Genomic DNA, 27,679 nt, shown 5'->3' on the forward strand with positions numbered 1-27,679 from the left:
GTATTTCATTAGAAAAATTGGTACCCGCCTGCGGGATTCGAACACCGGTGCATCGCTTCAACACGAATGCACCGGACGTCTTATCCGTTAGGCCACGACGACTATCTACATAAACTACATAAAATATCGCTGTTTGAAATACAAAATACAAATAAACATGTTAATAAAACATTCTAATAAACGTTGGACCTATGATACTTTGTGTTTATGCTGCATTACTTTTCACTCCCGCACGTTCTGACGGTGAATTATTATCATTCTTTGTTTTACATAACAACCCTTTTGTCAAAATTCGGGTGTAATTTTGATAGGACACGGAAAAATATAGCCGTGAGTCGCGACCCAGTCGGCAGATATGAACTGGTATTATGAAGACGAAGCTACGACGTGTTATACAAAAATCGGTGACGACTTCGCGCGTGCGATGTGCCAGATCTTTCAAAATACCAGACTATTGTTTTAATAATTAATTTCTAACTGCGCTCATCTAAGCAGAGATACGAGCCGACTTTTAATACGCCCTTTCACCTTTACTTAAGATAATTAAGAAGATTTACATTAAGATGCAAACACTAATAGCAATATGTATGCAGGTCGTTTACCTGATATGACTGAATGAACTATATACGAGTTATAGTTACATATACAATATACGACAGCTTAATTAAAGCAATCATTAGGCTCTTACTCTTGTTTTTATTACTAAGAAGTATTACGAACAGTTTTTTTTTTGCTTAGATGGGTGGACGAGCTCACAGCCCACCTGGTGTTATGTGGTTACTGGAGCCCATAGACATCTACAACGTAAATGCGCCACCCACCTTGAGATATAAGTTCTAAGGTCTCAAGTTTAGTTACAACGGCTGCCCCACCCTTCAAACCGAAACGCATTACTGCTTCACGGCAGAAATAAGCAGGGTGGTGGTACCCACCCGCTCGGACTCACAAGAGGTCCTACCACCAGCAATGTCCATAATTATACATACACACACAAAACCCAAATTTACGGATTTAAATAATTTAAAGAATAATTTAGCATGTCTTGAACGACAATGGAACAGCGCCAGAATCAATAAATGTCAATAATAATAAATAATAATACCTGTCAATTAATAAATCAGTCAATCAATTTACTGGGTCAATAAACATACCTGTATTATCCATGTGGATCTCTACATCGGAATTCATAATAGTGTAGTCATCTGTGCGGCGTGGATTCGTGATTCTTTCTTGAAGACAAGTTGAGAAATTGGCAGGGAACACCAGAACGACCCTGGCTTTGCCGTGGGCTGCTTCCGACATGGCTTCTTCAGTGTTGGGGTACAGGATCTATGAGAGGAAAAATTCATTAAAATCCGCTGATATATAGACAGATTGCTTAACGAGACTTACAAACCGAACAATAATTGTTCCACACTGGTGGTAGTACAATAAGCTGGTGGTAGGACCTCTTGTGAGTCCGCGCGGGTAGGTACCACCACCCTGCCTATTTCTGCCGTGAAGCAGTAATGCGTTTCGGTTTGAAGGGTAGGGCAGCCGTTGTAACTTTACTTCAGACCTTAGAACTTGTATCTCAAGATGGGTAGCGCATTTACGTTGTAGATGTCTATGGGCTCCAGTAAAGGTAGGCTGTGAGCTCGTCCACGCATATAAGCAATTAAAAAAAACAAGATTTACGATTTTCTGTTCTCACCGACCCGAGTTACAATTCGCGTTATTGTGAATTAAAACATCGCGATCGGCAACAAAAGATGTATCTAATTTTAACTTCACTTAACCTAATTTCGTTTGTAACAATTAAGACTCTAATTCATCACTACAGACTATCGTGCCGGCTCCGATAATAGGCGAAAAGGAAAACAGCCGATTTATCAAGTGATAAATGATTGTAGTTTCTATTTCTTCACGATCTTTTTCGAAAAATCGATATACCTATCGCTTCGGAATCGTTCAGAAACCCGAGGATTCATAATGTCTGTACCCGTCACTGTTTCTGATGAAGAAAAATCGTTGCAAAACCTCAATTCGGTTTTTAAGTGTATTGGAATTATTTGATGATTTTGTAGGAGAAACCAGGGTCATACAATAATACATAATTATAACATTATTTGAAATATATATATATATATATTTTTATTGCTTAGATTGGTGGACGAACTCACGGCTCACCTGATGTTGATAGGTCGCCGGATACCATAGACATCTATAACGAAAATGCCGCCACCTACCTTGAGATGTGAGTTGTAAGGTCTCAGTATAGTTACAACGGCTGCCCCGCCCTTCATACGCATACTGCTTCGCGGCAGAAATAGGCAGGATGGTGGTACCTACCCGTTTGAACTCACAAGACGTCCTACCACCAGTAATTACGCAAATTTATGCGGGTTTAATTTTTATTTACACGATATTATTCCTTCACCGTGGAAGTCAATCGTGAACATTTGTTGAGTACGTATTTAACGGCCGTCTGGTGTAGTGGTAAGTGACATGGTCACTACACAAGGGGGTCGCGGGTTCGAATCCCGCCAAGGAAGATATTTGTATGATAAATATAAATGTCTTTTCCAGGGTTATGGATGTATATTAAATATATGTATGTGTATAATAAAAATCTTACATTTATTTCCAGTATCTGGTACCTGTAACACAAGTTCTGTACGAACTTATCACGGGACCAGTTAACGTGGCGTGATTGTTAGTAAATATTTAAATATTGTTATCGCTCACTTCTTCATTTAAATATTGTTATCGCTCACTTTTTTCATTAAAAAAAGAGGTACTCCACCACATACATATGTACTTTCAAAACAGCCACTCACTCCAGTCTGAAATGTAGTAAGTAAGTCTATTCTACATCCTAAATGTATTGAGAGCTTTTTCGTCTCAATATCGACAGCGGTCACGTTAAACAACGAATCAACTCACCAGATTGCTCTGCCGCTTCGATAGGAAATCCAAATAACGGCAGCTAAAGTTCGTCAAATGCCAATCGTACGTGCTGCGGTCTTGAGGGCATTTCTTCTGGTCATAATAACACAACGGATCGCTGCTGTGAGACTCGTAATTCACAACCGCTATGGGAAGACCAACAGGATAATGACCGATAGCGAGGCAGAATAAGACCATTTGCGATATCGGTAAGCCCATTATGAACGCTAATACACTGAAATATAAAAAAAGATAACAATTAAACTAGGTATGCATTCGTCTCAATATTTCCAATAATCGGGTCCTAATAGCTAAACTTTGCGATATCAGCGTGGTATTATCTTATCTTATACCTTTAAACGAGCAATTTTTGTAGATTAATATATATACAATCTGAATCTCGGAAACGGCTCCAACGATTTTCATAAAATTTAGTATACAGGGGATTTCGAGGGCGATAAATCAAGCTACGATTTATTTTCAGAAAATCTTGTTTTATTCGTGTTTTCAATAATCAACTCTTCCCGACATCTATTGGCGAATAATAATACTATTTTTTTGATTGAGGGCAACTAACCGCTTTAAAGACACAACAAGATGGCGTTATCAAAAAAAAAGCAAAGCAAAGCTCGGTCATCATCTAGTATCGTTTAATCAAGCCCATTATCAATAATTCGGGGTGCTTCAAAGCTTTTATGTTCTTTGATGGCTTCGACGACGAAGTAATGGTGTGTAAAAACAACCCAGAGAAAATGAAATTTATAACATAGCTTAACCAATTGTATTATGGCTCGTTCTGGTGACCAATAAAGTGCTCCATATATTAGCGTAAATAAATACTGGTCATAAGGTACTTTGTGAAATCACGTAAGTTAGTACTATCTGCATTTGTACATATATCTGATGTGACACATCATGTGTACAGCTTTGATAGATTGGATAGTTATTACTCCATTGCAGTTGAGATTATCACCGCAATCATTATGATGGATAGCCATATTCCTTCTGGTGTCTGTGGGCTCTGATATCCCCTAATCCAAGGTCTTACCTGTGCAGACTAACACAAAGCCCTTCCAATAGTCCTGAATGAAGATTCAGAAGAGTATAATTTATTAGGAATAAGATACAGTGCCCAGCGTTAAATGTTGTTGGATAGAGGCGGCGTTAAATATTGTACATCGACATTTGGATAGAGGCAATCGGCAATTTCGACTTTTCGTCAATAGACTTTAACAATGTTGAATATAACATAATATAATAAAAAAGATTAAGCCGTAAAAGTAGATTTAATTATTATGATAATAACAGCAGACAAGCCACATCCGTCATCTTGTCTCAAACTAGGATTTCCTATTCTATGGGAACCAGAAATTAATATAGACATATGTATACGTTTACATAGACACATCGTATAAAGAAACTAAGCACCCAGACAAAGAGAAAACAAATCTGTTCTGCACAAGAATATTTGAACGATGTGAGATTCCGACCAACGACCCTGTGCCTAGCAATCCGGGCCACTAATTACTAAGCCACCAAGTAGGTCATCAAAAAAATTTTTTATTATCTTATATGTTAAATCTTGTATCGCATGTTTTTGAGCGTAATAATTATTAATAATAGTGATGTCGTTTTGAGGTCAATTATATATATAGTAAATCGGATTTTGGTCCTCACGGTACAGGCTATGCCTAGTGTGAGGATCATTGGTTAATTTTATATTGTTGATGCCATCTGCGTAATCTCTCAGTTTGTTAAATATGTAAATAGTATTCTAGGTCATGATTTAAGAGTTTATGTAGTAAATAAAGAAATTATTATTATTATTATTATTATATTAAATACTCCATTCAAAAATCTCACCCAAAGTTCCTAAATAGACTCCAGAAGTTCTTCCATATTAGAGCTTTCATGTGATGCCATTTCATTGGCATGATCATTTCCATTTTTGTCCTCTTCGGTTTCTCTTCAGGGGGTATAGCTTCTACTGGAATTGGTAGGTCCGGTGCCACTACAACCCTTCCTTTACTGCTCATCGAGACGTTGTCACCGAACTCTCCGGAAATCTCTCCTACTTCTGCTTCCTCCAAATCTATGGCTGATGGATCCTGAAGAATTATTTGCAACTTCAAATTTTCGATCGTTTTTACAATATGTAATATGCACATATACACGCTAGTAAACAAATACGTAAAAGGAACTATGTATGAGAAATAACGTTAATGTTGAAAAAATTATTAATAACAAAACTCACTTCAGAAAATAAAACAAAGATAAATTTGCAATGTCGAATAAATGACTTAGGTACAGAATCAGCACAGATGATACAGTTGGTCTAAGCTTTTCTTAAACATTTGGTGGGTGGCGCATTTACGTTGTAGATGTCTATGGGCTCCGGTAACCACTAAACACCAGGAGGGCTGTGAACTCGTCCACCCATCTAAGCAATAAAAAAAAAGTCTAAAAAAAAAAAAAAACAATGTGTATTAGAAAAAATTCCAAAAAACATAAACGTTGATAGAGTCTGAGATTCCTAGCACGGCGATACAAAAATATTTAAAACTAGCGACCCACCCTCGCTTCGCTTCGGAAACATTAAATTCTATTATTGATAATAGCTGAGTCGCGCGATGTTACCCGCGGTTATTGTCGTACCGCGGGTGACGCTACGGGGCGAAGCTAGTCTTAAAAAGTAGCCTAAGTTACTCCTTATATCATCAGCTACCTATCAGTGAAAGTCTCGTCAAAATCGGTCCATCCGTTCCAGAGATTAGCCGGAACAAACAGACAGACAGACAGACAGACAGACAAAAATTGTAAAAAATGTTATTTTGGTGTATGTACCGTATATAATAATATATTCATATGCATGTAGTAAAAAGCGGTTATTTCAATATTACAAAGAAACACAGAAACTCCAATTTTATTTATATGTATAGATTCGATTTTCCAACATCATACATGCTTCAACTTACAGGCATAGTAGGAAGCTCAACTTTTTCAACGACATCAGCGAGAATGCTAGATCTTCGGCGCTTGCCTAGATTCTGTAGCACTGACAGCTTCAGGAACACTTCTTCAAGGCTTTCGGCGTTGTAGCGGCTGATCAACTCGCTCGGAGACTCTTCAGCCAAAAATCTACCGCCTCGCATAAGGCCAATCTGGAAAACAAAAAGTTGTGTATATGAATGAATAATCTCATGGCTTATAGTTTCACGCGTTTACAGATGCCTCCAGGTATCCACAATATGAATGCTACCACTCAATTTGAGATACGAGAGTCTCCAGAACGCATGTCTGTTCAAAGCCAGCAAGTTGTTTTCTTCCTACCCGTGTAGGCTATACGCTGTAGTAGCAAGCGTTCTTTTAAGTAGTGGAAGTAAAAAGCAGTAGTAAAAAGGAGATGATAGAAGAATCCCAAATGAAGGCTCGATGTAGGGCATTGAAATAAAAACGATTGTTCTCGAACACACATAAGAAGATTTCACAAAAAAAACAGAAACGGTATACCACAATGCGGCAATATAGCGATATCGACCATCTAAAGAAAAATTATTGTCTGTTCGTTAATTAAAAAAAGACTAATATCAAACAATATTTGCCGACTGTATGTAACCTTTGAATTCGCTGATATTTAATTAATAACCTCATTTTAAATCTCCATTGCCAACATCTATACATTTGACACAAAAAGGTTGAATTAAAATAAATACATATATTAATTAAGAAGAATAATAATAAAATCTTGCTAAAACGAAGCCAATAATCAACGTATCTTTTTAACCGTACTTTTTTTGTTAAACATTGTTTCAGAAAAACCTGTTTAAAGAATAAATGTATACAATACTCAAATCTTGCCTATCGAGGTTTTTGCCTGTACATTTTATGACCGGAAGACGTTACTGCTCGCTGGAGTTCTGAATAAATTATATAATATATTTTGAATAGTAATGCAATTCTCGCCCAAACTGATTTTCAAATAAAAATTCTTGAGCATTTTAGACGCGATTTAAATTTGTTTTATGGTTTCCAATACGACAGGCGAAATAACGATATCATTAAATCAGGACGTACGCCTTAAAAAACCTTTATATATAACTAGCGGCCCGCCCCGGCTTCGCTTGGGTAGTAGTGCATGCGATGTAAAGATTTTTAAGTAATTTTTTTTACACATTGGGTTACATTATTGGAGTTTCAGTAAGGATCCCTAATTTTTTTGAAAATATAATAAATATAGCCTATGTCACCCGGGGATAGCGTAGCTTACCAACAGTGAAAGAATTTTTCAAATCGATTCAGTAGTTTCGGAGCCTATTCAATACAAACAAACAAACAAATCTTTCCTCTTTATAATATTAGTATATGCGATGTAAAGATTTTTAAGTAATTTTTTTACACATTGGGTTACATTATTGGAGTTTCAGTAAGGATCCCTAATTTTTTTGAAAATATAATAAATATAGCCTATGTCACCCGGGGATAGCGTAGCTTTCCAATAGTGAAAGAATTTTTCAAATCGATTCAGTAGTTTCGGAGCCTATTCAATACAAACAAACAAACAAATCTTTCCTCTTTGTAATATTAGTATAAATACCGGTTTAATTAATTTTATTATACGATAAATTACTACAAACATTTTTGATGATGGAAGAACTGTCGGTTGATTTATTGAATGATGTAGAACTAAAACGTAAAAAATTCGATTCTCGTCTAAGTCATATCGTACAAAGGCGATAAAATAAAATAAATAAATATCTGATATCAGATTTAATACCACTCTCAAATTGTCAGATTAGTGAAATATACACTTTTTAGCATGTTTTTAGCATGAAGCTAATATATAGACTTTCTTTTTTGTTTTGTTTTTTTATTGCTTAGATGGTTGGAAGAGCTCACAGCCCACCTGATGTTAAGTGATTACTGGAGCCCATGGACATCTACAACGTAAATGCGCCACCCACCTTGAGATATAAGTTCTAAGATCTTAGTATAGTTACAACGGCTGCCCACCCTTCAAACCGAAACGCATTACTGCTTCACGGCAGAAATAGGCAGGGTGGCGGTACCTACCCGCGCGGACTCACAAGAGGTCCTACCACTAGTAAAAGACTGAATATATAGAAACCCTACCTAAATCTGAGGCGCTCGAGAATTTCTGATGATCAATTTTTTTTTACTAATCTGATCCTTTATCCTGGACGCGCGGCCTTATTTACGAAGTTCATATTTGGTGGAGGTACTTAACCGGGTACAAGGTATCCCCCTGTATATTAATATGCCGCGCTTTAGTAAATCCCGAAATCCCCACTTGGGCTCCCCTACTACAAGTACGGTCATCCGACTCCAAATTAGCATTTCCCGTGTTATGGTACCAGTGATTAACGTATGTAAGGTTATATGCAACTAAATATATACATAAATACACAATAAACACCTAGCCAATGAGCAAATAAACCGTCATCACAGGAATGTTTGTCTGAATTGGAAATCCAACCCACCGAGTCACACAGTCAAAAACATTACTCAACTACAAAAGTTTTTGCTTAAATTATATAATAACTTTGTATTATAATCCAACAATGAGATTCTCACGCTGAAAACAAAAATTCAATAAAGAAACCGAAGCTAAATTAATGTAATATTAAAATGTAAAACTAAAAATGTTTTTTGGTGAGTGATGGTAATCATTATGGTAAATCTGTGTACTCCGGTAAAATTGGAAGTCAATTTTTATTTTTTGCTTTTATGGGAAGACGGCCCGGCCCACCTTGTCATGAATTGATACCGTCACTCAAGGACATAAACAATGTCAGGGGCGCAACCTAGTCGCTGTTTCCCGCAAATTTACATACAAACGCTACCTACTCGCCATTTTATTATTATGAAAATACAACAAAAAAAGAAACAAAGAAAACGTGACATTTAGATTTTTTGGTATTTGAAAAACTAAATTTTAATACAAATATGTAAATTAAGATGCAAATCATAGAAACGAAAATAGATAAAGTAAAAGAAAAATCAATTGTAGAAATAGAAAAGTCGTTCACTATGGACCTTATTTTTCCTACTTATGTCGGTCGGTAGCTTAGGGGATTATGCCAACGTAACTGAACGAGTAGGTGAGCTCACGGAGCTCTAACCAGCGTCTCTAAGCTAGGACGTTGCTAGCACTTGCCCTAGCAAGAGCAGTGCTTCACAGAATCTACCACCGGATCGGCATCGCAGTGGCTGGTGGTAGGACCTCTTGGGAGTCCGCACGGGTAGGTACCACCACCCCGCCTATTTCTGGCGTAAAGCAGTAATGCGTTTCGGTTTGAAGGGTGGGGCAGCCGTTGCAACTATACTAAGACCTTAGAACTTATATCTCAAGGTAGGTGGCGCATTTACGTTGCAGATATCTATGGGCTCCAGTAACCATTTAACACCAGGTGGGCTGTGAGATAGTCCACTGATCTAAGCAATAAAAAAAAGAATAAAAAAATACTACTGAAAATATAACCCAAGGAAAGCAAGCATGACATGAGATTAGGCATGCGGCCGGTCGTACAACCCAGACCATATCCCCATGCACCATAATAAAGGAACATGCTGCGCCGACCCCACATAATGTAGGACAAAGAGAAGCTGAAGAAGCTACTCACCATGTTAGCTTGTTTTGTTTCGTCGATGTAATGAGTAGTTATGATCACTGTTGTCCGACCTTCCTTTGTTATATCCACGAGATGATCCCAGATGCTGCAAAATAAATTCCCAAATCATTCCTAGTTTTTGTATAAATCGACAAAAATGTCTGGACAAAAAGTTGGTCAACAGATAATGCTAATATATTTGTAACTCGATTTTTTATTTTTCCGGGCTGCGGACATTCGGCCCGTCTTAAGGTGAATAATTGAGGTCGTCAGCGCAAAAGTGGCTTAAACTTACCATAGTTAGTATGGAGATAACGAGGCTTGAATTTACTTTTACACTGCTTCGCAGGGAAAAACAATACGCGCAAAAATAATGCCTACAAAGCCATCTGTTATCTATGGTTGAAACTAGGTATAGGCCAGTTTTGCATCACAATTTATTATGTTTTAAATAATGAAATACATAAGCACGAATATGAAAAATTGTGGGCTAAACCACTTTTCTGCTGACGGCCTCAGTTATCGATTAAATACAAATATCATAAATGAAATATTTTAAGCATAATATGGTCAAATTCAAACGTTTTCTTCTCACAAGCTCCAACCCTGCCATTTAAATACATGTCTTCTCGGTCTTCGATAAACAGCAAAGTCGTACCTTTGTCTGAGCACAGGATCCACTCCAACTGTAGGCTCGTCCAGGATAAGCAGCTCAGGATCGTGAATAAGGGCAGCGGCTAAAGAAGTCCTTCTTTGTTGTCCCCCAGATAAATTTTTGACTTGTCTGTCGAAAGGATTTCAATTATACCAACTGTAATTGTAGTTCTATGTCAAAACCAACAAAAAACTGTTTAACAGATATAACTACTTTTAGACTTATCATTTAATCTCTTCATAATTTTATGTTTATTATTTCCGTTGTTTCGAATAGTCTACAAGTTTTTGTGTTCAAGAACGAGGGAGTTTTGTGCATCGATATGAATATTCTGCTAATTACAGTTTTATAAAAAAAAAAATAATAGCATTTAAGTTTCTTCACACGCATTAGGAACTAACAATATGTTAGGATTTGGTACATTTTCAGCTAGATTAAGCCGTAAAAGCAGTCTTAACCAAACCGGAATGGATTCGCCCTCTTAAAAGAATTATTTAGTCTAGAATACGGTATATGAGTTCAACATTATATGTATCCAACCTAGCAATTATCATTAAGAAGACATGGAATCCCGCAGCTACTAAAACTGTTTAAGCCCCAGGATATTTCTAATATGGAGGATATCCTCAATCGGTTAGTGTACCTAACTTCCTCTGCTCCACTCTTTATTATATTTGGAAAGAATTGTTATCGGAGCACATAACATTCCTGTGAATGGCCACCCGCTCATCTTGAGATTATGAGGTGGAAATCTCCAGTGTATGTCACAAAGACTGGCCTACGCCCCAAGCCGGAACGCTTAATTGTCTCATAACATATGTCAAGATGGTGGTATTTATTCGTGCAGACTTCGAATACCACAACCACACCAGCAGAAAAGGTCTAAGATGTGAATAACACCTCCCTTTATTTTTATCGTGATCTTAGTATCAACTCTTACCTTGTAGGATTAGGTAACTGCAATAACTTGATGAGGAAGTCTATTCGTTCTTCTACTTGTGGAGTGGACATGTTCGCGATCCAACCGAAATATATTAGTGTTTCTCTGATCGAAAATTCGCCGAAGAGCGCGACTTCCTGTGCAAAGAAATTTCTACTTTACAAATATACTATTTAAAGCATGGTATTTACTTGATATTAGATATTGAAGGTATCGCTACTAATAATTAAATGTAATGTTTGATCAGGGCGGTCTATCTCGTACACTGAAATCTGGATCTGGTCTGACCCACTGAGAAGATCCGGCGAGAAACTCAGTGGGCTGTGTCTGTGGGTTAATTCGCTCGTCGAGCCCTTCGTCGCAAGCGACGGGCTCGACGAGGACGGTGACCGGTGCTTGTGGTATCTAAAAGCACCGTTAATTGATCGGGAAAGAGTCCTCAATAGAAGACAATGGCGTAGCTATGCCCTTGTATTTGCTTAATTCAATGGTCTTATAGCTACAACCAGAAATTATCGTCAGCATACGATAGCAATCCAAAATGTTTATACGCAATTACAACCTCGTCACCTACAATACTTTCCAATCAAACAAAGTCCTTAAACCATTTTTATTTTGACTTTATACTGTCTACAAGATATAAGTTTGACTCATAAATAAATATCGAATTAGTGAGCATCAGCTGATAGACCTGGAAACAATTTTAATAATTTAAATTTGTTGCGTTCTTATACATAGTCAGTTTTAATTTGTTTACGGTGACAATATAGCACGTTCATTCTCGGTACTAGATAAAAATCAATATTGGTTGTTATTCATGCATTGGTTGCATCATGCTAAGTCTGGATCGGATATGTGGTAAAGGACGAACGTATTCTTTATATATTTATATAATTTTAAATGTTTTATATCTTTTATAAATAGATCCAGTGGTTGACCCAAGAAACGCCGGTCAAATGTAGTAATGGCGGATATGGAGGAGAATAACCTCACCCAGAAGGATGCCGAAGAACAGGCAAAGTGGAGGAGTTTAAGTAGGAATGAGGTCCCTGGCATTAGACTAGACCAGAAAAACGCTAGAAAGAAGAAGATATCCTTTATAAATAGAGTTGCTGGTCTAGAGACTTCCCAAAGATTACCAATGCCTTTGGTCCCATAGAATCCAATTTGAATTTGATTAATTCGAAAAAGGAATTTCGTTTAAATATCGAATTCCAAAATAATTTGATTAAAAACAATTCTGAATTACTTTAATGACACAATTAATAGGGTAATCGATTTGATAATTAACTATATCGTTAATTTGTATCAAATTACGTATGATTAGTTAAGCGCGGTCACGATTGTCTGAATATAACGTCACTAATGTTCGTCCAATTCACGAAATTCGACCAAATTAACTGAGGTCTCAAATTGTACATCCATTTTATCTAGCTACCATATTTCCTCTAATGCTTTTGCCTCTACCTCTATCTATAAAAAAAAAAGATTTTAAAAAAAATTCTTGGCAAAATTTAACCTCCGTTTACAGCTTGTTAACAATTAATATATATAGCTTAAAATAGAAAAGCTAGAATAGCTTAAAATAAAAAAGCTTAAATTATAGCTTAAAAAAAACACTTTCAAATAGTAAACCGAAATAACAATTAATTCCATTTTTGTTTTTCATCATCGATACCAATGCAGATCATTCAATCGAAATTATAAAATTATTGTATCGTCACCGGTTCTTGGTGGGTGTGGAAATTTTCAAGATAATCGGTGTCAAGTTTCAAGATAATTGAAGTCGGTCGAAATGACGCTTATAAATTCAGTTATATTCAAACACGTGAAGATAATTAAAGCATGTCGAAAGAAGGATTTGTGAGTCCGCACGAGTAAGTACCACTACCCTGCCTGTTTCTGCCGTGAAACAGTTCTGGGTTTCGGTTTGAAGGATGGGGCAGCCGTTGTACAACATCTACAACGTAAATGCGCCACCCCCCTTGAGATATAAGTTCTAAGATCTCAGTATAGTTACAACGGCTACAACACCCTTCAAACCGAAACGCATTACTGCTTCACGGCAGAAATAAGTGGGGCGGTGGTACCTACCCGTGCGGACTCACAAGAGGGCCTACCACCAGTAAATGCAATATTGCCGACAAGGATGACGAAGACAGAGCGAAGTGGAGGAGTAAAAGTGAGAAAAGCTGACCCCACCACCATGTGGGATAAATAGCTGGGAAGTGAGAGAGAAAGAGAAACTAATTTCCGCCAGCTCATAAGCCTGCACGGATTCCTTCTCCACTACGTTGCTTGCTTCTGCGGCGAAGCAGTCATTCGCCACATTTGGAACAACCCTTATGCTATAATTGAGGCTTAGACTCTTGTCGTAAGATAGGCGGACGACATTCACAATATGACATCTGTGGGTTCCCGGTACCATTTAAGACCACATAGACCGTGAGCCCATTGCTATTGACGTCGGCACAGCCAATTTTTCTCTTTCATTGTCTTCTATCAGCTGTCATCTCAACACTCACTCTTCTCTCTCTCATATCGTCATTCACACACTCCATCCACATCTTCTTCAGTCGACTTCTTCCCCCTCTACCTTGCACCTTTCTCTCTACGCATCACATGTCCATACCACGCTAACCGTCCGCTCTTTAAATATTTACTTACTTCATTATTTAAATACTATAAACTTAATTGTAAAACATCCGATATTCGGCTTAGGTAGGTCAGCAGGTGTTGTGACCCATAGGACTCTCGGTTTTTTCCAAAAAAAACTGTGGTTGGCCTTACACAAAATGGGCGATAACATCCCTTTGTGGGCGCTGCAAGCCTAAACGGGGAAAGAGATCCACAAAAAAATGGGGGCTTGAGAGGCGATTTGTTATTTCAACTAGGAGGACTGTTATACACCGAGTGAGCTCTCGCTATAATGGTTATGGAATGGGTGAAGAAATGGGGGCGTTAAAAAGGAATTTATTCTCAACTCTTACTGGTGGTAGGACCTCTTGTGAGTCCGCACGGGTAGGTACCACCACCCCGCCTATTTCTGCCATGAAGCAGTAATACGTTTCGGTTTGAAAGGCGGGGCAGCCGTTGTAACTATACTTGAGACCTTAGAAATTATATCTCAAGGTGGGTGGCGCATTTACGTTGTAGATGTCTATGGGCTCCAGTCACCACATAACACCAGGTGGGCTGTGAGCTCGTCCACACATCTAAGCAATTAAATAAAAAAAAAGTGGGCATTAAACAAAAATGTTTGGGAACCCCTGATCTAAATAAATAAAGTTGTGACTCAAAGAAAAGAACCAGCGAGTAAACACCTCCCGTGATGTCTTTCGGTCATAAAATACAAAAAAGACAGCTGTTAGATTTTCTCTCCAAAGCTTTAGATTATTCAGGAATAATTCCGAACACCCTGTAGATATAGATAATCCCGATACGTCCGGAAAATACCGGCTTATTAGGTTTATTGTTATGTCGATAATGTTCATCGAGTGAACAATGGCTGACGGGAGAAACGAATTATGATACTTACGGGAACTAAAGTCGTTTATCGAGATTGTAGGTCCGCTATTGTAAGTCACATTTGCTATAAGATTGCTCATAGAATGAATTATGAGTTTTTGTTTTCATTTCGCTTATATGGGCTTTTCATTATAAACACAATTGTAACTTAGACTAGATATTTCTTGTGTTTTAAAACCAGGTCAGCCTTCGAAACTTTACGGCGTTGAAGTAATGTTACGCCGGTAAGAGCAATGCCATCTATCATCGAATAGCAGAAACGAATATCGAAATCACTAGTAAAATCGAGAACGCTCGAGAAGAACAAAGCCTTCTATTGTCAAATAGCGGAAACGCATATCGAAAATATTCGACTTGTGAGGAATTTTCTCGATAATTCTAGGGATGTCGTATTGGCTTTAACAGCGTTACAGGGATGTCACAAAGGCAGTTAGTAATCGGATCTACTCGAAGCGAAACAGCGAATGGATCACCTGAAGCAAAGCGGAAGAAGTGAATTACGAAGTGTTAAGTGTTCTGTGACTGTTTTAGGTGTTAAATAGAGTTTTAACTTGTACTTCGCTTCGGTAGAATTTTATCCCGAACCCCAGCGCGTAACAGTATTTATATTGTTACTCGCTGGCCATGCTCGATCAAAAGATGGCAAATATCAGGATGGTGGTGGTACCTATGCGTGTTGTCAGTACCATCAGTTTACGTTTAAGTAAATTCATGTAATTATTCGGGTTCGCTTTTATAACATAATGTTATTGCTTCAAGGTCCATAGAGAAGAAAACTGCGTACGATATCCGTATATGAACATAAGACGTATAGATTCTACTAGATGTTTAATATCAATGGTAAAATAATACCGTGCTCACTGAATCACAACCGATTAGTGACGTTGTTTAAAACTTATAAAGTGTAGTAGTTATTGAATTGACTCATAATGCAAATGGGATCAAGAAATCTTGATTTCTATGTCAGATACTGTGCACAGTGTTACAATTTTACAACAATCATGTTCTGAAATTGGACTTTTCAAGATTCAAGGAGCCTTTTTCGATAGACATTGACACGATCATTACTTTACAAATTAGTAACTACTTACTATCAACGCATCTCTATACAACATAGATTTGCAAAATAGAAATGCTTATTAATGTTATCAAACAGAATTGGACTTACTAATTAGGTATGTCAAAAAAACATGACCTCTTAATTTTTTTTGTTCTATGTTATATGAGTTAAGAGATGTGACAATTTAAAAAAAAACTGCTGGTACCAGGCTAGCTATGAAGAAGAAGACCCAGAGGCAGAAGTTCAACACACTGGTCAGATGAGATACACTCTACTCTCAACACCTCAGTCCACGACACCATCCACAAAGCCGAAGATAGGCAAGGCTGGCGTAGGATAGTCCAGAAAAATGGAGGCCACGACCTTCAGCATTGAGGATTACTAACTGATTTCCTTCTTTTTTTTCGTAAACTTAATTGACCGCCTTTAGTGTTATCAACGAAACGTTTTGAAGACAACTTTTTCACCTTTACAAGAAAAAAAGTCAATTACAAAACAAACGAGAAAATGTTGCTAAAACGAATCTCGATCTTGAGGCGTCAGTGACTATGGTCGCATTTCGACCACTCGGCCAATACCGGTTATTACTATTCCACTATATATGTCGAGTTATGATATATTGCGATGTTTACGAGCATTTTAAAATCAATTTTACGGCCTTATTTAGTAACCGTGATGTGCATGCAGGGATTGGTAACCTGTCTTTACGTATTGAAGGTCAGTTTCAAACTTGATTTATTGAGAAAATTCGCTGTGATCTACAATAAGTTACATTAAAAAAAAAACAGGTCTGCAATATAATCTCGCCTCTGATTGATACACTTTTACGTTATGTCAAAATTAAGCTGGAGTCATGGTCCAGGCGGCTGGCCTATCCTTCGGCTGGTCGTAGGACCGTCGAGGCGATTCGCCCGATTCTTGTGGATTGGGTGAATCGTGACAGAGGACGCCTCACTTTCCGGCTCACGCAGGTGCTCACTGGGCATGATTGTTTCGGTGAGTTCCTGCACCGGATCGGAGCGGAGCCGACGGCAGAGTGTTACCATTGTGGTTGCGACTTGGACACGGCGGAGCACACGCTCGTTGCCTGCCCCGCATGGGAGGAGTGGCGCCGTGTCCTCGTCGCAAAAATAGGAAACGACTTGTCGTTGCCGAGTGTTGTGGCATCGATGCTCGGCGACAACGAGTCGTGGAAGGCGATGCTCGACTTCTGCGAGTGCACCATCTCGCAGAAGGAGGCGGCGGGGCGCGTGAGAGACGCACAAGCCCGCCGCCGTCGAGCGGGGGCCAGGGAGGCGGATCTCGCCCAAGCCCTGGCCCTCTAAGTGTTTCGGGTCCCCTCATATGTCGGTCTGGGGCCCGGCGAAGGGGGCCTAAGAAGACGACGTGCAAGCTGCTCTGCACGCGTTTTACGCAAGAGCATCCGGGTGATGGAAGGCCGGCTATCCTCGACCACGCTAGTTCTGACCCAACGGGGTATTTCGTAGGATAACCTATTCAAACCGGCGCCATCTAGGCAGGCTTCGGACAGCCTGCCGACCGAGAGGGCTGGTGGTCGTGGCGCCAACGATTGCGTGCCCGGCGTCCCGAGGGGGAGGGTGATGGGAGAGATGTGCTCCGCACTAAACGCTTCACTTTCCTCCTTTTGCCTCTTCATGAGTTCTGTCTCATGCGAGGTTTGGACGTTGGTTGTTGAGCGACAGGAGGTTTTAGTCGGTTCGACTCCGACATGCCCCACCCTCCATCCCCAGTGGAGGGTGGGAGTCCGGCGATTTCCTCACGACCAAAAAAAAAAATTTCAAAATTAAGACAAATTTCAATCAAACGTGACGGCAACAAATAATATTGGGCCAAAGAGAAGGAAGTTCGGAATATCAGTTAGCTATAAGTCCCTTCTAAGTACCCACCTGTGGCATATATCCTATTCTAGGCCCAGGGACTCCACTGCCAGGGCTTCCGGGCTTTCCACCCAGCACCCAGATCTCACCAGAATTTAGTCTTCGTCTGCCGACTATACACGACAGCAGTGTGGTCTTGCCGCAGCCAGAAGCACCCAAAAGGCCATATCTGGAAAAATAATTTTGACTTTTATCACAAAGACATTAAAGAATCCATTTCTTAGCAGCTAACAGATTCTGCCGCTAAAGCAGTTCTGCTTTTCCATTTAAAGCGTGGAACCGTAGCGTTATAGAATAGAGACTTTAACCTCATGTTAGGCTTGCAAATATCCCAAGGTGGCAGTAATCACATTTGAATGTTTTTTTTTTGCCATTGGAGACAGACGAGCATATACCCACCTGATGGTGAGTAGTTTTTTTTTATTTTTTTTTATTGCTTAGATGTGTGGTCGAGCTCACAGCCCACCTGGTGTTAAGTGATTACTGGAGCCCATAGACATCTACAACGTAAATGCGCCACACACCTTGAGATATAAGTTCTAAGGTCTCAGTATAGTTACAACGGCTGCCCCACCCTTCAAACCGAAACGCATTACTGCTTCACGGCAGAAATATGCGGGGCGGTGGTACCTACCCGTCCGGACTCACAAGAGGTCCTAGCACCAGTAAAAATATAAATGTCTTTTCCAGGGTTATGGATGTATATTAAATATATGTATGTGTATAATAAAAATCTTACATTTATTTCCGTTATCTGGTACTAGTAACACAAGTTCTTTACGAACCTATCACGGGACCAGTTAAGGTGGCGTGATTGTTAGTAAGTATTTATTATTTATTTATTTATTTATTTATTTATTTAGGCTTGCAAATATCCCAAGGTGGCACTAATCACATTTGAATGTGTTTTTTTTTTGCCATTGGAGACAGACGAGCATATACCTACCTGATGGTGAGTAGTTACCCTCACCCATGCACTTCAGCAAAGCCAGGGGCAAAGCCAAGCCGCTGCCTACCGTTAATGTGTTTGTTGTCTCCGCTTTCTGGCTCCTATAGACTCAAGTAATCACCTAGCAGCAGGTGAAACGTAACCTCGTTCGTCGGTTCATCGTTTACGCAAAAAGTTAAAAGCAAACTGATAATTACATAGCGTTCAGGTGCTCGCGTTATAAATTTTTCCAAATATGTATAATTCGACGCTTGAAAGGCAAACGTGACTAAGCGACAATGCGTGAACTTTACAGTAGACTAATCTAAGTTGAAATAACTGAAAAAATATATATTTTAACGAATCTAGCTGCAGGATTGAAATGATTTTAATAGACCTAGAAATATATTTTTTTTTTGCACATCGAATATGGTTATTGCCTATCATTTAGGTGTAAAGCAGTTATTGTCGCTTAGTCACTTTTGCCTTTCAAGCGTCGATATGATTTTTAGAGTTGAACCAAATTAATGTGACAAAACTGAAAACTTATGATTTAACTATGTTACAGCAAACGGATCCTTCATCTATATCAGGGTTATCCAGACAACGGCCCACGGCTTATTTTCTTGCGGCCCGCGACGCATGTTTTAATCAGAAACTAGTTTTGGATATAAATAGTTTTGATAAGTAGAATTCTTTGTCAAAACAAATAATATAATAGTTGGCATAATTTATCTTTATTCTTTTAAAATTCCATTCCCATGACAAGTTAAGCTATATTATTGGGGGAATTCCCGGAAAGTATTTATTGCCTTGTATTTTTTTATTTGAAAACTGATTTTTTTTTCTACAGCCTAGTAAATTTAGTTAGCCCACAAAAGCATGTACTTTGGACAGCCCTAGTTTATATCACGCAAGTATCAAAAGGACTTTTTGCGGAACAGGAATGGGAGGAGTGAAGTTGTGCGATTTGTTTTATTTTGTCTATTTAGTGTTTCTTTAGGTTTAAATGTATAATAACGGTGGTTTATTTGTGAAAGTGCACAAATGTGGGAAAATGAAACAAAACCGCTGGACGTAGCTTCTCAGGATCCTCCAAAAAATCCACTAAAAAATCTCCGTAAATGACCACCAATTAACTGTGACTATATTTCATCCCATATCATCTCGTCTAATTTCATTTAATTTTATCCCAGTTGATTAATGTCTCAAATGAATTATCTTTTTTTTTTCCACAGGATAAAATCGCCGGATCCCCACCCGCGCGGCAGGTGGGGTATGTGGGAGTTGAACCTCACTAAAAACTCCTGCCGCTCACAACCGGCGCCCTACCTCGGACCGGGCCGGAGCCCAGTCGGGGCTATTGAAACGGCGGGACAGGGTTGACGCAGAGCACATTACATCCATCCCACCATCCCACGGACGCCGGACCGGTGGCCGCCAGCGACACGACCACCGGTTTCCTCATTCAAATGAATTATCTTAATTTCATTTCAATCCATATTATCATTTTTCATAAAAATAAGAATATAAATTAAGTAAGTAATAAGACATGACCTAAAGGTCGTAGTTACCAGGTCATAAAATCCCTTTAAAAAAATCAAGTATCAAAACAAAGCAGCAAAATTAAAGAAAAATAAACTCACATAGATCCTTTAGCAACAGTCATATTCAGACCATCCAAAATAACGTTAGGGTTTTTAGCTGTTCCATATCTTTTGTGCGCTCGTCTGACACACACCGCTTGCTGCCTCCTAGAAGCAACTGTGGACTTTTGAGTTTTGAACATTCTGTTTCTTCTGGCTATTAGCTCTTCTTCTATGGTGCTAATGGTGATTGGACGGTCGATTTCCCGGACGTCCTCCATGGATATCGTGGCTCCTTCATTGTCGTAAGCTGGCATTTTGCTGCGAACAATAAAACTTAACTTAATTTATCTTAACAAGAAACTTATCATTTAGTTCTTTTTTATTATTGCTTAGATGGGTGGACGAGCCCACCTGGTGTTAAGTGGTTACTGGAGCTAATAGACATTAGACATCCACAACGTAAAAGCGCCACCCACCTTGAGATATAAGTTCTAAGGTCTCAAGTATAGTTATAACGGCTGCCCTACCCTTCAAACCGAAACGCATTACTGCTTCACGGCAGAAATAGGCGGGGTGGTGGTACCCACCCGCACGGACTCACCAAAGGTCCTACCACCAGTAAAATCCCCCAGTCTTATAATTTAGTTATAAATCATTTAGTTCTGAATCAAAGTTTTTGCTGTTTTGAATTATCTTCGTTTTATACCTTTCGTATACTTTGGCTCACTGATTTCAGGTAAGTGGTAGATGACATAAGATTAATAGGTCACCACCTTTTCGTTCGTTCGAAATAGTATTTCCTGTAATACCCTCTTTTTTTTAAAGTAATATTACTTCATTGACATCGACAAAAGCTATCTGCAAATATCTCTCGAGTCAACTAAAATTGCATTCTCGAATGACAAACGCAAGGTATTTGCAAAATTTCCTTAGGTACCTATACTTCCACTACCTACATTTTATTCACAAACCGATCTCTATTGCTATGTTTGTACACTTAAATTACGTTGGACTTCAGTCGAGGCTATCAAGCGAAGAACAAATACAACGGTAAGGTTAAAAGGTCATTTTATCGTCATTCGGTATTTATCTAAAACCACATATAACATTATTCACACGTTCGTGCGATGCATGATTGTTCAGTAAATGAAAAAAGATTAAGAGAAAGACGGCTTATTTTGGAAACTTTTGTGATTTTCTTTATAGCACGACTAAAGACCCGACTTTAGATAATTAGAAGCCCCTAATGACATCACTAATGGCAAATGATGGTAGATTACCTAATCTGTAATCACTATTACGCTCATCAATTTGTAAAATAAGTCTTATTTACATTGGAGAATGTTGATAACTGGCTAGGACTGATGAGTTTAAGTTGTTTACTAGTCTTTTTATATCTATATCATATATGCTATACGGATTGGCGAGAGTGTTCTAATCTGTCATCCTAACAATTATTTTAATGTACTTATCATTTAAATATTGCTCTAATGCCAAGGACACAAAGTGTCCGCTGCCTAACGACTTTTCAAACATACTTACAATATATAATAACTTATTGAAAGTCGGTAAGAAAAAGCGAGGGCTCATTTTACCAACTTTCCAATTCTTACTAAACTTATTTAAGCATGGATTCCCAATGAGAACCACCCAATACCTTAACTTGCAAATTGGTTAATTTGAGACTTTGGAATCTTGTGCATTAAGAAAGATATGATTCAAACATTTTTTTAAATCATTTAGACTATCTGATCATTCAGAATATAGTTTGTATCAATCATTGGTAAGGATCTGGTGTTGTTTTCAATTTTTTGCAGAAACGATTGCATAAGCATCACAATGTAAATGCCATCACCCACTCTCAGACCAGATTCAACAGGTCAATCTAACCGTCACCATGCCGCTTGGTCATTGACATGACCAAAATAAGGAGATCTTTTTAAAATATTGATAGTGTCAAGAATCCTCTGGTGGAAGGTCATCTTAAGAGTTCGCACGGTTAGGTACCACCACCCTACCTAACTGGTGTGAAGCAGTAACGCGTTTCGGTTTGAAGGGTGGAGCAGCTGTTATACTGTAAAAACTGAGACCTTAGAACTCATGTATCAAAATGGTTGGCGGCATTCACGTAGTAGATGTGTATGGACTCCAGTAACCACTTGCCACCATATGGGCCGTAAGCTCGTCCACCCATCTAAGCTATAGAAAATAAGCCCCTTAAATTATAGGGTTTATAATTAGGTCCAAGTCCTAATTCAATAATAGTACAGGCTATCCCGGCTAATGAAACTGAAACGCAGACTTGCTTTACGGCAAATAAAGTCTGGTTGATGGTACCTACTCATGCGAGCTTACAATACCCTGTCACTTGTATGAACATATCCAAAGTATATCCATGATTGTGATGAAAATGGATGAAAAAAGGTGACAATAAGTATGTGTATAGCAAAAAAACTCAAACGTCTGATCTGAGCTAACGAATTCTGAGCTACTTTGGATTAAATTGATGTTGCAGATTCCAATAGCTTAAGAAAAGCGTAAGGTTACCATGGTTAATGGGAAAGACGTGGTCGATTGTCTAAATGCTGAGCAGACCAAATAAAATCTTTTATAAGTCTGCTTATGCGTTTGGCCTTAAAAAGCCACAGAAAAATGAGGAAGTCTCGATGGAGGAAACAATCCTATGGACCTACAGCAAAGTTCATGACAAATAGTATCTTAGAGTCGAGACATGGAGGGTGGATATAAACTCAGAGTACTACAATAAGAACTACGTCATGAATACAGCATATCCTTCACCTAATCATTATTTGATGGATAATTTCATCATTGACAATTAACTGTAGACAATTAAGCCATTAGCTATATCCCTATATCATTAAAGGTGCTACTTCATTATTGTTGGAAACCCAACAAATTGGTATAAAACCTTTTTTTATTGTTGTGGTTGTGGTTTCTGACATTACATTTGAATTTTGAATTTTGGAATGTGTTAGATTTGTCATTCTCTTTTTTCCGTGCTATTGTACGCGAATTATAAAATTTCAAAAATATATACAAATTTTATACGTGCAATCCTCGCGAGTTTATTAAGTTCCTTGCCAATCCTAATACTACAGTCCACTACATAAATTGGTCCGTTACGGCCGAAGAAAAGAAATTCTATAAAGATAATAAACACGCCGAGGCGAAGCCAGCGAGCGACATTGAAAGAGCGAAAACTTACTTCAAAAAATTTATATCGGCAAGCCAGGAAGCAGTGCAAACTGCAGCGAAGAGGAACTTGGACAGGCAAACTAAATCAGAGATTTGGCGAGAAGACAAGAGGGCGATACCATTCGCGTCCATAGAAGTCGTCGTCGTCTAACGAACGGATAAGACGTCCGGTGCATTCGCGTTGAGCACCAGTTGATGCACCGGTGTTCGAATCCCGCTGGCGGGTACCAATTTTTCTAATGAAATACGTACTCAACAAATGTTCACGATTGACTTCCACGGTGAAGGAATAACATCGTGTAATAAAAGTGAAACCCGCAAAATTATAATTTGCGTAATTACTGGTGGTAGGACCTGTTGTGAGTCCGCGCGGGTAGGTACCACCGCCCTGTCTATTTCTGCCGTGAAGCAGTAATGCGTTTCGGTTTGAAGGGTGGGGCAGCCGTTGTAACTATACTGAGACCTTACAACTTATATCTCAAGGTGGGTGGCGCATTTACGTTGTAGATGTCTATGGGCTCCAGTAACCACTTAACACCAGGTGGGCTGTGAGCTCGTGCACACATCTAAGCAATAAAAAAAAATAAAAAAAATACCATCTACAATTATTACATTAGCAACATTCTGCTATCAAGTTAATTTGTAAAACGATATTATCTTAGTAAATTAATTGGTATAGATATTTTTGCATGATTTTATCAACAACAGAATGTGTTTTTTTTTTTTTAATTCACTCGTTTTTCTGAACCCTCAGCACTTTTTGCTTTTTATAAAATCTCGTTGCGTAGATCAAATTCATTTTTTGTTAGGTTGTTTTTAAAACTTATTAACTAGTAGCAATTAGTACCAAGTGTCCGCAAAAAACAGAAACCTGATTTCGAACTACTTATAAAATGGTTGTAAGGGCGTCAACGTCATTTCATATTACATCAAATGACACGTGTGTACTAATCTATATATTAATACGTGAAGCAAAAACTTTGTACCCCTTTTTACGAAAATTGCGCGGACGGAGGAGTATGAAATTTTCCACACTTATAGAGAATACAGAGAAGAAGTGCACAATGCTAATATTCTTTTTAAATTATGCATTAAAAATACATTAAATCAATAAAGAAAACATTACACACACTACCATGTATTTGATGTGCACACGCATGCATACTCTTTATTTATTGTCAAACTTTTGTTCTTGACGTCTGTGGTCAAATTGAGAATAGATTAAATATTATTTGTCTTTATTAATATTTTTTTATAGTGTAGTCTTGGCGAAATTTGTGATTATTGAAGTATAATAGTCTTTGAAAATAGAATCATAATAGTGTACAAACTTACAATTTCAATCAATTATAGTCTAATTTCGACTACTGCGGGACCACTAGTATATTAAAAAGCGCATCGTAAAGACGACCTCACAGTATACTTGGTGTTAACAAGATACCACAAGTCACCCGCTGAATATAAAGTTGAGCCTTGTAGTCGGAAAAGCTACTAAGTCACGGTGGTCAGTTAAGTGACTAAAGTATATTCGGATTATAATGATTACAATTAAAACGCAACGTGGTAGCGACAGCCTGACAATCTCAACACTGACTAAAGCATCGCTGTAATATAATTATCGCTTATATATTATAGATCGGTACGTAATATAAGTGCATATGTGGTCCTTACATATCTATAACTTCCCTTTTTAATTAGATAGGTGAGCTCAACTGTAACCCCTTCCAACTAAAAACCAATTGACTCTAAGATACTATTTGGCTAAAAATCTGCAAGTAATCAACATCTGATTTTTGTTTTTTATAAGGAAGTCAACAAGAAGACAGACAGACAGAAATGAAAATGGCGATTCAGAAGAAGAAAAATCAAGGTTTATCACAGCTCCCGCATTTCTTGGGTCTGGCTCACGCACCGGCACCATCCCGGTCTCACCAGTCGACCCCTAAATCACTCGGTTGAAATAAACGTTATCGTTATTTACTGGTGGTAGGACCTCTTGTGAGTCCGCACGGGTAGGTACCACCACCCTGCCTATTTATGCCATGAAGCAGTAATGCGTTTCGGTTTGAAGGGTGGGCAGCCGTTGTAACTATATGAGACCTTAGAACTTATATCTCAAGGTGTGTGGCGCATTTACGTTGTAGATGTCTATGGTTTCCAGTAACCACTTACCACCAGGTGGGCTGTGAGCTAGTCCATACATCTGGGCAATAAAAAAATAATATTACAATGAACTTGCGAATAATAAACGAACATCTATAATATTAAGCGATAACTACACTCCATGTAACCAGACAAATTAATTTTAATTATATTTACGGTTTAATCTCGGGTTTTCCATTGTCATTAAATTATTTCGACCGACTAGAATACTTTACAGCTTTCTTGAACACGTTCAGTCGTCTGTACAATCTTATATCTTTAAACGAGCAATTAAACGAGCAATTCTTGTATATAAATATATAATCTGAATCTAGGAAACGGCTAGAATGATTTGCTCCAATGATTGTTATAAAATTTAGTATACAGCGATAAATCGATCTAGCTACGATTTATTTTCAGAAAATGTTGTTTTATTCGTGTTTTCAATAATCAACTTTATCGATAATCAACTTAAACAATTTTTTTATTTTTGTTTTTTGAAAGAAAATAACGAATAATATAATATAATTAATATCAATATGTAATTCGTATATAACATAATTTCTAAAAAAACAGAATTTATCAAAAAAAAAAAATACGAGCAAAGCTCGGTCATCTTCTAGTGATATTGAAAAGCGAATGGCCACCGTCGCCCTTGGATGTCAGCAATGCCGGGGCACATGGCCAGGTCGCTGCCAACTTGCATACCAAAAAGGAATGGTGCGCGGCGAAAAAAAAAGATGTGTGTTTTTTTTATGATTGAAAGATTACTGGTGGCCCGGAGGCCTTTCCAGCTTCACCAGGTGGGCGAGCAAAGGCTCAGCCAGTGATGTGTACATCACACAAGTGGGACACCGGATAGGAACGAAGTTCCTTATTATAAAATTATTATTTTTAAGTTCTATTCGAGGTATAAAGAAAATTATAATTCGGGTATACATTTTTAATTATGATTTTTTTATTGATAAAAAATAAAAAGAAACTACTTTACAAAGTTATCAACTTTATTTTATTCACAATGATTTATAAAAAATATATAATAATAATATACAAAGAAACAGATATTTATATGAATATAATAACCGTCATCACGTAGTCTATACATTAGACACTGTATAGCCATCATACTAAGAGTATACATAAATAATAAAAATCTTACGTTACGGACGTTTTTTCATGGTTAGGGTACCCCTCCGCATCGTCGCATAAGGAACTTCGTTCCAAAACTGTCTAGAAACACACTGTGGATGAACGCAGTTCTATGTAACATGGTAGAAAGTTGACGTAAAAACCGATCGATGCTAAAATAAAAACAAGCTAACGGGATCACCCCAAACAATTCCTCAGAACACTGTCTAGTCTGAGATTTAATTAAAATTACTTTTTCATGATCACCGTGTACTGAACTGAACCACGCATTCGCTAAAATACTCGGAACTTTGGCAATAATATAACGACAATAAAATACGCGATATTAAACAGTTTTAAATTAGTTAGTAGTAACTCCTTTTTCTCCACCTTATCCCACTAGGTGGGGTCGGCACAGCTAATTTTTCTCTTCCATTCTCTTCTATCAGCCGTCATCTCAACACTTACTCCTCTCTCTCTCATATCGTCATTCCACACTCCATCCATGTCTTCTTCGGTCGACCTCTTCCCCCTGTACCTTGCACTACCATTTCCATACATCTCCTAGTAACATGCATCTTCTCTCTACGCATCACATATCCATACCACGCTAACCGTCCGCTCCTTAATTTGTTGCTTACCGGGGCCACTTGTACACTTCCTCTGATATACTCATTCTTTATCTTGTCCATTCTTGTCACTCCACACATCCATCTCAACATTCGCATCTCTGCCGCATGCACTCTTCATTCATGCTTTACTTTCGTCGCCCGACACTCAGATCCATACAGTAGTTTTAAATTATGATTAGAAGAACAGAGAAATTAATTTTGGTATTCAAACAAAAAGTACTACTTTTGTATACTAATCCTTATGGTTTCATTTTGAATGTGTAAATATATCAAATGATTGATTAATCAATGTATCGAGTTCTTGTTAAAGTGGTGGCCTTTTGCGGGTAATAGGTATTTATTGCTAGACTCGTGGGCGATCCCATGACCCACATGTTTTAAAGGGGCTCCTATAAACGATAAGTAT

The 27,679-nt window shown here is 38.2% G+C and overlaps 1 protein-coding gene across 1 annotated transcript in view; it reads right to left on the reverse strand.

The window, feature by feature from the left end:
- The window catches only part of LOC101739337 (ABC transporter G family member 23), a 73,027-nt gene that overhangs the window by 18,453 nt on the left and 26,895 nt on the right, over nucleotides 1-27,679 (reverse strand). The window contains exons 2-10 of the mRNA XM_062676285.1: nucleotides 20,213-20,473; nucleotides 17,648-17,807; nucleotides 11,153-11,289; nucleotides 10,216-10,341; nucleotides 9,570-9,663; nucleotides 5,904-6,089; nucleotides 4,792-5,036; nucleotides 2,926-3,163; nucleotides 1,152-1,329 (exon numbers count right to left, since the gene is read on the reverse strand). Coding sequence (XP_062532269.1) covers nucleotides 1,152-1,329; nucleotides 2,926-3,163; nucleotides 4,792-5,036; nucleotides 5,904-6,089; nucleotides 9,570-9,663; nucleotides 10,216-10,341; nucleotides 11,153-11,289; nucleotides 17,648-17,807; nucleotides 20,213-20,473 — 1,625 coding nt within the window. The remainder of the gene's footprint in view (nucleotides 1-1,151; nucleotides 1,330-2,925; nucleotides 3,164-4,791; nucleotides 5,037-5,903; nucleotides 6,090-9,569; nucleotides 9,664-10,215; nucleotides 10,342-11,152; nucleotides 11,290-17,647; nucleotides 17,808-20,212; nucleotides 20,474-27,679) is intronic.

The sequence above is a fragment of the Bombyx mori genome, chromosome 26 (genome assembly GCF_030269925.1).
Source record: "Bombyx mori chromosome 26, ASM3026992v2".
In the NCBI taxonomy this organism is placed as follows: Eukaryota; Metazoa; Arthropoda; class Insecta; order Lepidoptera; family Bombycidae; genus Bombyx; species Bombyx mori.